The 14,667-nt window shown below is 31.8% G+C and overlaps 1 protein-coding gene across 1 annotated transcript in view; it reads left to right on the forward strand.

The window, feature by feature from the left end:
- Window positions 1–14,667, forward strand: part of LOC139482959 (uncharacterized) — a 131,833-nt gene that overhangs the window by 18,578 nt on the left and 98,588 nt on the right. Inside the window, exons 7-13 of the mRNA XM_071266987.1 lie at window positions 1,625–1,798; window positions 5,405–5,638; window positions 7,191–7,472; window positions 9,734–10,018; window positions 12,745–13,020; window positions 13,297–13,581; window positions 14,392–14,497. Coding sequence (XP_071123088.1) covers window positions 1,625–1,798; window positions 5,405–5,638; window positions 7,191–7,472; window positions 9,734–10,018; window positions 12,745–13,020; window positions 13,297–13,581; window positions 14,392–14,497 — 1,642 coding nt within the window. The remainder of the gene's footprint in view (window positions 1–1,624; window positions 1,799–5,404; window positions 5,639–7,190; window positions 7,473–9,733; window positions 10,019–12,744; window positions 13,021–13,296; window positions 13,582–14,391; window positions 14,498–14,667) is intronic.

Consider the following 14,667-nt stretch of genomic DNA (forward strand, 5'->3'; position numbering starts at 1 on the left):
TACAATGTCAAATAGAGTATATTTTGTCTATCAGCATGGCAACTCAATTTAATAAAAACAAATACTGTGAAGTTAGTTTGGCGCAGTGTCGCATCTATATTTGGCCAAAACTCTTATGTAAATTTTATGGAGACAAAACATACATGAACTCAAGATTCTATATTCTTATTAAAGCAAGTATAAAATAGGTTATTGTATTTTACCTGTTTACAAAACTTTGAATTTTACGAAAAAACTTAGGACTTTCTTATCCAATGCATAGATTACCTTAGCCGTATTTGGCACCACTTTTTTGGAATTTTGGATCCTCAATGCTCTTCAACTTTGTACTTGTTTGGCTTTATAAATATTTGGATATGAGCGTCACTGATGAGTCTTATGTAGACGAAACGCGCGTCTGACGTATAATATTATAATCCTGGTACCTTTGATAACTATATGATACGATGTATTTAAGTTTCTCTTTAGAAATACGAGAAACACAGTATCGTACAAGATCATTTAAAAGTAGGGTAAAAACATCTCAAGAATCTGAAATGATTTTTTTTAATTAACTGCTGCACACGATGGCATTATAAATAGAATACTGAAAGAAGTGAAAAATGACGTTGTTCAAAAATTGCAGCAGACAAGAAATTTATGAACAAGTTGAAATTTGCTAAGTTATATCTATCTATTAGTATTTATTTTGACAAGTCTCTTGTTTCCAATCATTGCCATATTGCTTTGTTTGTGAAAGTAGTGAAAAGGGAACGTTTCTCAAGTGATAACCTTATGAAAAATAATTCTATATACATTTTATTCTTGATTATGCCAGAAAATTCAACGTTTTACGATATGATTGTCATAACTGAACACATCATTCCTGCACAAAATAACGAAGAACTAATTTATATGTTTGTTTGATGGGTTGTAATTAAACATTGCATAATCAGTAATCTTCTCTCATGGGAGAAAGGTTACCGCACCTAAATGATATGTCCCATACTTTTCCTATTCTTTTTCGCGAAATTGACGATGAAATTCTTGTAATTGTAGAATTTCTTTGATAATATAAGCCAACACATTATTGGTTTTTAAATATCTCTGGGTTTTGTAAGTCCTTTTTAAACAAAAATATAAAAATATGAGTCAAGCCATCTCCACTGATTTTCTATTGTGAGGCCCCCAATTGATAAACAAGTGGTATTTCACACAATAGAAAATAAGTTGAAAATGTTTTTCTATGTTGTGCTTTTAATCTGCTGTCAAAGACAATCTTTGATGGGGAGCTGAAGTTTTAGCGTAAGTAATTTCTGTGTGTCTGTCAGTTGTTGTCATTGGTTGTTGTCATTTTTATTTTCGTTCATTGATTTCATTTGGTAATTCATAAGGCCGTTGTTTTTCTCATTGGAGTTGTTTTATATTTGATTATGTTGTGTTCTTGTATAGCTGACTTTCCGGTTATAGTATTGGTTACTGTTGATAGCTGTACTGTTACTTATATTGGCTTTTTAGTAGTTTTACTGTACTTGTTTCGGTGTTACCACTCTTTAATCGCATATTTGCTATCAAAATATATCTGTGTCAACAATTTTATTAAACTTTGAATATTCATTGTTTTTTGTTTATTTTTATTTTTCAGAATGGACCAATTGGAATTTATGGGATTCTTGCACTGTCGACTGTGGATTTGGGAAGAGATCACGAAATCGTGTTTGCCAGCATTGCGTACAGAGTAATTGTATTGCAGTTGATAACAAACAGTGTAGAGGAAATTCAGATGAAAAAGAAACATGTTCAGTTATTTCATGTACAGGTAATTTAATAAACAAATAAGTGTATATGTAGGTTTGTTCGTCAGGGGGAGGAACTTGATGGTTAGTTGAAACATCGTACAAGGCGAAAAAATGTTTAGGTATTTTCAGCTCATAGCCATAATTTTGTCTTGTGACCGCAAGGTCAGCAATGTGTTTTCGTAATTTATTCCTTATAAGTTTAATTTATCATAAAAAATAATTCTGTCTATTCGAAATAACCTAACAAATATGTTGCACACCTATAATCAACACGCCACCCTACGTTTTAGTCCTTAAATACATTTAGGAAAAGTAGTTCACAGTTTACAACCACTGAGTCGATGCCACTGCTGGTGGAGATTTATTTCCCCGAGGGTATCACCAGCCCAGTAGTCAGCACTTTTTTGTGTTGACATGAATTATCATTGATATGGTTATATTTATAAATTACCTGTTTACAAAATTTAGAATTTTTTAAATAGTAAGGCTTTTCTACCTCAGGCATTGATTACCTTAGCTGTATGTGGCAAAACTTTTAGGAATTTTGGTCCATAATGCTCTTCAACATCGTACTTTATTTGGCCTTTTTAACTTTTTTGGATTCGAGCGTCACTAATGAGTCTTTTATTGACGTAATCCGCGTCTTGCGTACATACAACATTTAGTCCTGGTATCTATGATGAGTTTATTCACACCACCACATATTGCAGTTAATACAAGCACCTGTTTTTTCTATTCGATACTTAGATAAGCAGTATGTAAAATTATGTTGTTTTTCTTTTAATCTGAGATAAAAATCATTGATATAATTCGTTAAACTTCTTTATTTTTCCATTTAATCTGTGACAAGATAAATCAACGGAAGAACGAGAGTTAATCAACAACACGAACACTATTGTTTCATTGAGGCGTTTCTAAATTACTTTTGCTTTCGTTTTAATTACCTACAATTGTACCCTGTACTACTTTATCACGATCAGGCTCTAATTATTATTTCGCTTGAATACGTAACCACACGAAGAAGAAGAAGAAAACAACAATGTCCAAGAAAATCTGTGAAACAGCGGACCGTTATGATCTTTGAGACTTTTTTAGAACAATTCGACAAAATGTGACTATTTATATAGAATATAAGTGTTAAGTGCGTTTTCGACATTATTCTTTTACTTTTTTGTGCACAGCGTGTACACATTTTCAACTTTGCAATATATTCTGTATGTATGTAATAGATTTGAAAAAAAAACAATTAATCAATATAAACGTTCATATTTCAAGTTTTTATCCTTCACGCTACTTTTCAAGATAAGGTTTTATTATGATGTCGTGAAGGAGTTCGTTAATTAAATAAGTACATGCATGGCCAACAAATAGAGAGTTATGTTCATAACCAATAGAGAGTTAGGTTCATCACCAATAGAGATATGTTCATAAAACATGGAGATCTCTTCATAACTTGTAGAGATATTTTCGTACCAAATATATATGTATTTATTAGAGTTAACACATATGTATTACAAAGAAAAATGTGTTGATAAGAAATTTGTGTTTCTAGTAAAGAATTTAAGTACTTTATGGTAACGAAACCCTTGAACTGAAAATTCGCTATTTATACATATATACTAGAAAAAACACGTGTGTGGCTCGAACTGATTTTATGCAATGTGCGTTATGTTGATAGTTTTTATTAGTTTGTTTGTCCTTCTCGTAGGACATTCAGTGTCCAACTAGTAATTTCTGTCTACACAGGTTATACTGGAACGGAGGAAATAATTAAGAGAGGAAGAAAATCAAAACAATACTTATTGAAACATTTCTCGGTGGTGCTTGTTTGTAGCATCAAGTGCGAGACAAGTTCGTTCTCTGTGTAATACGTATGGTCCAAGTAACTTGTATATCAAAGTTGTCGTGTTTTTCTCGAGTGCTTCGGGTTCTGTCTCTGAGTGACACTGATGATCCGGGAAACTAGGAATTTATAAAGAGAAGAAAACAATAATCTATTACTTCGAGTTTGTAATAATTGTTTTTTTCAATGGTGTGCGTTTGATTAATACATACTCATTACGAAGATATATTAAATCTACATTCAAGAAATTTAGCAGATGCTTACATTTAAATAGCTGAATCTAAATTTAACATACGTTACTAAAATGACTTAGCACGAGCTTTTTGGTTTGTCATTTGTTTTGTTTGAATGGGTCAAGTCTGGTTAGAACGTTTTGAAAACAATAAACACTAGCACGTCATGGATTAACTAGTGCAAATTCAAGGTTCCAAACAAAAAGTTTGTTGATTTTCTGAAAATATTTTTGCTAAAGTTATTTTTTACTTAATGCGTTTAGAAAATAATTATCAAAGGTACCAGGCTTATAATTTAGTGCGCCAGACGCGCGTTTCGTCTTCATAGAAAAGATATACAATTTCTGTTTGTGACGCTTCCCTTTGGTATATGTACAACATGATGTGTCTCTTTATCAAAATACCCGGTATTGCATTTTAGTGTTTCTGTTTTGTCGTTGTTCTCCTCTTATATTTGATGTGTTTCCCTCAGGTTTAGATTGTAACCCAGATTTGTTTTCTCTCAATCGATTTATGAATTTCGGGGTATATCACTGTTGCCTTTATTTACACAGTACTTTTGATGTTTTGATTTATTAAACGTTACATTGTTCGTTTTACACGGTGATACCGAAAGGGACTAAACCTTCAGTGAAATTCTGTTTTCCATAAAATAATTTGAGCGTCACATTCTTGCTTAAACTGCAATTTGGTAATTTGAGAACATACATGGTACACTTGTTGTTCTTATACGAATGCATGTACGTATCAAAATTGGAAAAGGTCGGAGCCTAGAATCGTTAAGTTGTAGCATTATATTTATTTTCCTACGTTTTGTTGTAATTTGGGTACTGTTTTGACTATTCGATCCAATTTAATCCAGGTCAAGACGTCCTTTTGTTGGTAATTCCGTTGTTTTGTACACGTAAATAAAGACTGATGAACACAGAAAAAGAATTCAAAACATAGTTCTTTTAATTAGCAGAAAACAAAGTGCCTTAACAGTAATGACTTTTCCCCATTGAATAAGTCTGGAATTACTTTAAGACTGAATATGGTTTACTTGTATGTTGCTTATAAAGATCTGTTCAGATAAAACAGATTGATTGTGTCAGTTCTAACAGATTTACTAGTGCTACAGGAGTGTAAATTATCAACATTTGTAGTTTTATCGGATATAAATAATTGCAATGGTGCTCTTCGGATCAGCTTTTTATAACGTACAGCGAGGACACAAGATTAATTATCAAGGCACCTTACTTTCGTGTTTTTTCTCCTTATTGAAACATACTTCTATTGTAACTTTCATTAAAGAAACTATGTGTTTCAAAATTTTAAACAATGTTGTGTGATTATCGCTGTTGTATATTTCGCCTCTCTTTTATATGTCTTTAAAAAATATCTGTTGTTTGTCAATTTGGTATTTTAGTTACTAGTATGTTCATGATGGGTTTTCCCACCTTCTTTTTTCTTTTGTTTTACTGCCAATTGTTTGACTTCACAGAATAGCTAATGATTCTAAAAGCGAAATTTGTAGTACATGTGTTTGTTCTTTTGATCATTATGTATAGGTAGATTGTATAATTCTTTGACAATTGGGTGCGATTTGGAGCAGAATCGTCGAAATATAGCCTGGTCAAAAACTTGGAATTTCCTAAGAGATACAAGAAACAAATATGAAGAAACAACCTCTTATCTCCTGAAAATACTAAATTTGCAGTACACAGATAATGGAAAATACAGATGTTCGTTCTGGAATGGTCAGAAGCACAACTATGGGATATTCATAAATCTAAATGTTTATGGTAAGCGAGCAAGTTAATCTATTTTTTCGACATGGAACATAAATCAGATCTATGAATATCTAGGATTTCCTTCTAGATACGTTTCGTGTGGGAATATGTTGATTTACTAAGTGACATGGCCATCAAGTAGTTTGTGTAATGATAAACACACAGAATAGATGTTGTTTTAGGCGCGGACAACAACATATTAATAATGGAGGGAGCAACATGTTGTTTGCATTATAGATTGATGTAGCATGTTAACTTATATACCCCATCTTTTATTTAGTGCTGATTCGTATCAATGACTTCACAGCCTTTATCCATTCGGTAATACTATCTGAGTTTGTTTTCTTTTGCTCGCGTTTAAACTATTGCTTGGAAGTACCCCTGACTGATTCCATCAGTACTTTGAAGTCGTGTTTCAAATGGATGGATTTACATGTCGGGTCTTTGGTAATCACGTTTCGCAGATAAGTGTTATTTACAATTTGAAGGTCATGATGACTAACGTGGTCAGTCGGATTGGACTGTAGAACTCTGGGGTGCGTTGTGGACGCTGAAGTGCAATGTTATGTGTCAAATTGCCATTGTCTGTGTCAATGTGCAAGGGTCCTTTCGCAGATGAGCGATGCTCTATAAGACGGATATTGGCTAGTTTAAATTGCATTATGTTTTCCATTTGTAGTAAAGACACCAGACTCATCTGTGATCTATTTCATTACTACTTCTTAATCGAAGCAGCGTATATATTTTTCGATGACTCTTTTTTAGTTCAGACTAATTATTTGCAAAATGTATTTGTATCTCATACAGCTACAGCAATTGTTTTTGTCTAATTACATGTAGTACCGTTTAATAAACACACAAACTATCTTAATTCTTGCTTTAATCCACAGCATTCGTAACAGTGATCACGTCTTTTTTACCATTTTTACAAATTATGTAGTAGTTTTGCTTTAGAAATGTACTTTTGTGATTTATCTTGGATATTTCGCTCTGTACAAAATGTACCAGCAAGGTATCGAAATAGTTCGGACTTCGCTTTTCACAGGTGTTATATCCCCTGGCAATAATTTCATCCTAACATTTGTTGTATGACATTGATCTATCCTAAATCCGCCCACCCCAATTTCGAATTTTTGATCACCACTGTTACTTAATTTTATATTAAATCCATCATCAGTTCTATTTTATGATGTGTGATGCACACGCGTTAGCATTTTTAATATTTTTGTTTTCTGCAACCTTGTAAAGAACAGACTTTTTCGAAAACACTCGTTATAATACGGTATCTGAACTCCCAAGTTTAAGGATACTGAACTGATATCTAATTCATTATTTTAAGATACAATATTTGTTTTTAAATCATTATCTTCGAAGGGTCGGCTTTAAAAAAAATAGTTCTATGAGAATCATTAATGGCAACTGTACCATGTGTACTGTTTATTCTTTTTTTTTAATTAAATTTATTAATAACTGAATTTGTCATACGTGAACTGATTCGAAAAAGCGTTTATGTTTATTCCTCATTCTTTGCAATATCGTTTTTAATCTCTACATGTTTTGTCAGGTGCACCAAAGGTTACAATTTTACGACAATCACACTTTGTTCAAATCGGAACAACAGTCACATTTGTCTGCAATATTGAAAGTAACCCAGCAATAAGTGAGTTATGGTGGACTGATAACCAAGCAAAACATATAACTGACAAACTCAGATACAATGGTGGGAACATACATAACCACAATCTCAGCATTATTAGTGTAACGGATTCTGACAGTGGTGTATATACATGTAATGCTAATAATACAGAAGGTACATCAAAGGCAACTACAACGCTGATTACTGGAAGTAAGTATAGTTTATAAGTTAATAATTTGACATCCGGAACTAGACTATTTAACGGATTTGTAATCACATAAGCAACACGACGGGTGCCACATGTGAAGCAGGATCTTCTTACCCTTCCGGAGCACCTGAGATCACCCCTAGTTTTTGGTGGGGTTCGTTTTGTTTATTCTTTAATTTTCTATGTTGTGTCATGTGTACTATTGTTTGTCTGTTTGTCTTTTTCATTTTTAGCCATGGCGTTGTCAGTTTATTTTCGATTTATGAGTTGCAATGTCCCTCTGGTATCTTTCGTCCCTCTTTTATATTTATATTCTACTTGTTTAAAAAACAAAATATTAAAGCTTTTCTTAAATAGACATCAAAAGTTATATGGTTGACTGTGTAACATAACAAAACAGAGAATATCAACTTGGTTGTTATTGTTCTATACCTCGTGCACCTAAGAAAAGAGGCCTACATTAAGCGTACCAAACCATTATACATTACAGACTAAACACTAATCAATATAAAACTAAAAAGTTGTGACATGGTTGCAGAGGAGACACAACAGACCAATTGAAATAAGACTAGTCATCTTCGTACGACCTTCAAGAATTAGCAGAACCCATATCACATAGTCAGCTATAAAACAACCCCGAAATAACAAATCTAAAAGAAAACTGCAAATGAGAAAAACAACGGTCTGTTTATGTCAAAACAATAAAAGAAAATGTTGAACTTATATTTAAAACAGTAATGGGTACCTAATCTTAACTTCTATTTACGGTTTGTATATGTTCTGCAACGAATACGTTTATGCTAAAGAATGCGGGTTTATATTAAAATTTTTGGTTTATAGTGTCCATGATGGTGGTTTATCTATAAAACGCGATTGAGACATATAGCAACTTAAATGTATATACTATTAGTTTCATTCGTCATTTCTATATTACATCAACAGTTTTAAGTGGTGATGTTTCTATCATCCCTTTCAAAATGTAAGCTTAGGTCAAAACGAGTTGGTTGACCTTTATGTAATATCTGTTTCATAAATGACGGCGTATATGTTCTTATTGTCGTAAACAAATCACATTCTATTTTTTTCCGAATTCGAACTACAGGATTAGTTTATTCAAAGGGTTTTGTACAACTGGTGCCACATGTGGAGCAGGATTTGCATACCCTTCTGAGATAATTCCAGATTTGATATTGGTTCATTTTGCTCAGTCATTAGTTTTGGTTTTTTTTTGTGATTTATATACTGTTGTTATATAAAAAAAAAAAAGAAGATGTGGTATGATTGCCAATGAGGCAACCGTCCGCAAGAGACCAAAATGACACAAATGTTTTTTGGGTTTTTTTTTCGTTTTTTGACTTACACATTATCGACTTATCAGTTTGAATTTCCCTTTGATATATTTCGCTATTCGTTTCTAACAATACTGCTATTGGTAGATTGCTTGTGAAGGGTATTATTTGCCTACTGTTTAGTGCGTATTACTGACATTATATATATCGCACATGTTCCTAAAATTGTTGTTGGTAGATGCAGATTCTGTCAAGAAATAAAGGTTTCAATTCCCTAAGTCAAAGGATTAGGCAATACGTTAAAGGCCCGCCCCCTTTGTCAAATAGCTCGTCACGTTTTTAAAATAGTTTCTATTTACATCATTTGATTCAAAACATTGATTCTCTAGACAAGCTCTGATGAAGTGCAATGTAGCACATTCATGAAGTGTTATTGATCACATGTTGATTGTATGGTAAAATTTAGATAAAACTATAAAATTAACATACTATTGAAAATTGTCATAATTAGAAAATTGGTCATTTGATCGATAGATATCTTAAATCTTTGATAAATAAGTGTAAACATCATTCACTTTTTTACAATAATAATAATATAAAAAACATAATAATGTGTCCCAATTCATTCCATAATAATTTTGTATTACCAAATCCTGCCGAATTTTTAACAGTTTTGAAAACAAAAGATTATTTCATGTCTATTGTAGTCGGGGGAAAGGCTGAATGTAAGATAAAGGGGAATATCTTAATGTACTCCTTGCTTTTTAACTGAGATAGCTTTAAGAATTTGAATAAAAGAGATATTTGTTGTGTAACAAGAGTAAATCAGTTTGATCGCATGTAATTTACCTTTAAAAAAATGGTGTTCAAAGTTCAAACATAAAACATGATCACCCTAATATGTAGCATATATGTTTGCTTTAAAGTAAAGACCATGAATTGTTGCAACTATCTGACGTTTTTACTATTTGTAGATATAACTCAGACAACCATAATGAAAGACTTGTATGTCGCCATAGATAAACAAGATATAACTCTGGAATGTTTGATAAAGACTGACCCTTCAAATAATGTTCTATATTGGCTCAAAAATGGAAAAGACCTAAGACCGTATTTGAGTAGTAAATATAGTGGTGGCAATCTAAGCGAACAGTCACTGACTCTTAAGAATGTTGACAACAATGATGCCGGTAATTACACATGCAAATTGGAAAATGATTTTGGATCTTCTGAGGATGCTGTTGAATTGAAACTTCTTTGTAAGTAGACATACTGAAACATCAAATACGGTGGAATTTCATCCCAAAATGAAATTTCGTTGAACCAGTGAACGTTGATTTATGTAACATAGTATTTGGGTAAGGGTTTGAAGTTAAAATGTTTAAATAGCATTACATAACCATGAGATACGGAACAAAACAATGACCAAAACTTATCGGGAAATGTTTTCATAGAAGAAAGATTACCAAAGCTCGCAAATAATGGCAACTAAATTAATACCTGCTGGATCATTTCTAGCTTTTTTTGAAGGTTGTATACAAATTGTAAGAGTCAAAATGAAACGACACAACAGGAGACAATTACAAATTTTTAAGTACCATGCTTACCTTTTGCTACACAATCTGTCGTATGTATTACCATTAATTAAAGTTCCAAAGACATATGTTGCAACCTGCATAAACTATACCCAGAAAGCAATCAATCCAATCATGTTGATGTAATAAGACCAAAATATTCGACATTTTCAAAAACGCGACTTTCAAAATACATATAATAAGATTTTTATTGTGAATTATTGGACACATAGAAAAAAATATATAGTACATGTTAAATGCTAGTTGTGGGTACCTATACCCGGCTTTAGAAAAAAAAACTCCTGATAAAAGAAGGATAACTTTGTAGTTTGGTAATCTATGCAATTATTGATTATTATATTTCTCTTACCATATTAAGTTTGTAACATAAAGCATGATGTTGATGTAATATATGTGTATCTTCATATCTCAATATCACTTACTTCATTATAAGAGAAAACCCCTAAATACTTTTTTTCATTGCTTCTAAAATGTAACATAAAATTCATACATTAATGAAGACAACAATATTAAACACAACATAATCGTCGTCTGCGAGTGCATATGGGCAAAGCTCACATATAAATTATTGTTTTTCCAGTTTTTTGTTAAATATACAATATTATAACATAAGATACTAGAATCTTTGTGTCAAAAAACGAAAGGTGTATACATATAATTTCAGTATTTCAGATACGTTTCAAACTGCAAACAAGACACTTAAATATCGTATGTGTTATTAACTGTTTTCTTGTTATTTTAATTTTAATTTTGGAAATCTTCATATTGATACGCCATACAACAAACTGGCTTTCACAAAGTTGTTATCATAATTACATGAGAATATAGTGCAAAGTGATAATATCGACTAAATCACAGTCTGTCTAAATTTGAATATTTATAGTTGATTTTTTTGAAAAACTAAGGATGTTCTTATCCCAGGCATAGATTACCTTAGCCGTATTTGGCACAACTTTTTGGAATTTTGGATATTCAATGCTCTTTAACTTTGTACTTGTTTGGCCTTATAAATATTTTGATATGAGCGTCACTGATGAGTCTTATGTAGACGAAACGCGTGACATACTAAATCATAATCCTGGTACCTTTGATAACTATTGACATTGGGTTTTACTTCTTTCCTACCAAAAAACAATTTTATTTTTCCCCTTCTTATAACTTGATAATATGATACTTTTTTAGTTCTCGTATGGTTTTAATTTCTTATATAGTTGAAAATTAAAAGCCTCATACGGAATTATTATTAAATAGAATGGTAGACATTTATAGTAATAGCACATGATAGATATGGTATGTCCATAATTCAATTTCAAATGTAAAGCACTGTGAGGCTTTTCGTTTGTGTGTTTGTGCATTATATTTCTATTTTTTTATATTTTTTTTTTTGGGGGGGGGGGGGGCTTGATGAGTACAACAGCTTTAACATGCTGTTCAATAAACCAAATTGGATTGGATATTTCGGTAAAGGTCATTAAGACAGTTACACAACAAAAAACAAAAACCATCTCCTTAAGAAATGGAAAAACTTCCATGCGTCTGGCGTATAAAATACTTTTTAACCTGTTACCTTTTGATGGTTATTATTCGTTTGTTTCTCTGTCCTATATTTTCTCCCATTTATCTGTTTATTTAATGTATTCCTGTCGTGTAATGTTGTAATTTTAATGTTATTATTAACACTGCCATTAAATCGGGAGGTTTGGCATGCCACAAAACCAGGTTCAACCACCCATTTTTTTCATAAATTGCCCTGTACCAAGTCAGTAAAATGCCATTGTAACATTATAGTTGGTTTCTGTGTGTGTTACATTTCTGTGTTGTGTCCCTGTTGCGTTGTTGTTTTCTTATATTTGATACGTTTCCCTCAGTTTACGTTTGTAACCCGGATTTGTTTTTTCTCTATCGATTTATGAATTTTGAACAGCGGTACACTCATGTTGCCTTTATTTATATAGCAAACTCTGTATTGTATTTATTAAAGTTATAAATTAATTCACATTTGATTATCATTATGGTCATGACTGGTACAGACTTAACTGTCATTATATTTCATATTCCCTAAGGACTAACATTTATAATATACATTTATTTTAGGTATGAAGTTATGAAGTTTGGTAGTATCATGAGTTATTTTGTAATGTGTTATAACGTATTGCTATAAGATGTGATAACGGAACAACTTCCCAAATATAAAATGTATTACGAATGTGGAAAATCGTTATCTATATATTATAAGATGTTTAAAACAAACAAACTTGCTCTGTATTGAGTTTGCGAACAATTAAAAAAACGTGCATGCAGTGTGTGAACCATGTTGTCATTTCTCACGTTATGTTTAAGGTTTTTGGAAAAAATGCTAATTGGTGATAAGTTCTTGTTACATATTTCAGCTGTCCACGTTTATAACCCAGTACACAGGAATATTAGGGCGAATGATACTATTACGTTACAATGTGTTATTACTGGTGGTAATAGTGTAGCATGGCGACGAAACAATCAGACCATTGATACAGCCAGTAATGTGAGATACAGTGGAGGTACTGTAAACACTCCATCACTAACAATCACAAATGTAACCAGGTACCATTCGGGGAACTACACATGTGAAACCTCTTACGATCTTGTTAAAGTGACTAGCAAGAAAGCAATTCAACTGTTTGTGAAAGGTAAGGAAGTGCTTCTTCACAAATGTTGTTTTCATTCTAACTGATTTAATTCCAAATGTCATCGCACATGTTAAAAGGATAATTACATTTTATTTTGCTCGTTATCTGTACATAAATAAATTCAGTCATAATTGATAACAATACATAAATTAATACTAAATGATGATAGTTTTTTTTGTATCTGATATTTGGATTCATATATGTATATAAAAACAAAGAAGTGTACTAATTTTGAGTAAAAAGAGTGATAACATTTTTTCGTTTCTTTTTTAACAGACATTCCATTAGTATATCAATCATCTGCTAATTTACAAGTGTTTACTGGTCATCCTATTCAACTTACATGTGTCCACAAGTCATACCCTGTAATTTCCGATGTATTCTGGATAAAAGATGGTGAAAAGCTGAATGTATCAGTTTCAAAATATAATGGAAGTACAATTAATGAACCATCTCTAACCATTGTCAACACTGATCAATTCGATGCAGGCACGTATGTGTGTGCCGTCGTCAATGATATAGGAACCGGGTACAGCAACAAGATCCTACTCATAATAAAAGGTAAATATTAAAGATTAAAGGTTCTTTATTTACTTAACCTTTCGCATGTGCTCATATTTTTTGTATACATTCAGGGAGATATACTTAAAAACAATGCACATCAATAATAAGACTTATCAACGACACAAAAGACTAATAGATAACTTACATCGTATGGTGAATAGCATATGGTCTTTCGAAGTAAACGAGAATTTCGACAGGAGGCCAGGATTTAAATCGCAACAAATTTTGAAAGGTTTTTTGAATAAAAAGCATTATGTACTACCATCTGTCATGCTATATATTGACCATGAGGTAAAACATAAAATGTCTTAATTTGACGTTCTATATGTATATTCCAAGCGTTGAAGGGACTTTTGCCTTCAAAGTCATGTTCATCTTATATTTAACTCAAAGTCTATTACTTGATTAAGAACATGTACAATACAAAAAGTCCTAGAGAGCAAAAAACAATGCATCAATTTTCTATAACGTTTAAACGTTTCTTGTATTTCAGACTAGACGCCACACACTTTTTAAAATATCACGATGAACAAAAAATGGCGATGTGTATTCGTAATCCACCTTAAGATAAGGCTTAAATTGAAGGTCACATGAAATCTGATCAAATAAGGTTACCAGTAATACATTACCAATGTATTTAGCTCAGCACGACAATTTTAAGCAATCTGACTGTTAATAACAAAATACAAGTATTATTATTTTTAAATATGCTTCAGTAAATGTTTGGAACCACAAAAATCATATTTTAATGTTGTGTCTAAATCATAGTCTAGGATTTTTTAATTATTTATTGTTTATCATTTACAGACTTGGATGAGACACGTGATGCTTTAGTACCAATTATTGGTGGTGGTGTAGGAGCATTAGTAGTAATAGTACTACTCGTTGCTATAATTTGTATTGTTTTCCGACGGTAATTTTTTTAGTACATCATGTATTGATTAAATCAGAAAGGTATATGCCGATCCCTTCTTCAGCAAGTCCTTTTTGTCAGCCAATATGTAATATGATGATTATTTATTTTCAAATATTTTATATTCATTAAGAAAACTATCATGCAAATAATTCCCACTACATATACTA

The sequence above is a fragment of the Mytilus edulis genome, chromosome 7 (genome assembly GCF_963676685.1).
Source record: "Mytilus edulis chromosome 7, xbMytEdul2.2, whole genome shotgun sequence".
In the NCBI taxonomy this organism is placed as follows: domain Eukaryota; kingdom Metazoa; phylum Mollusca; class Bivalvia; order Mytilida; family Mytilidae; genus Mytilus; species Mytilus edulis.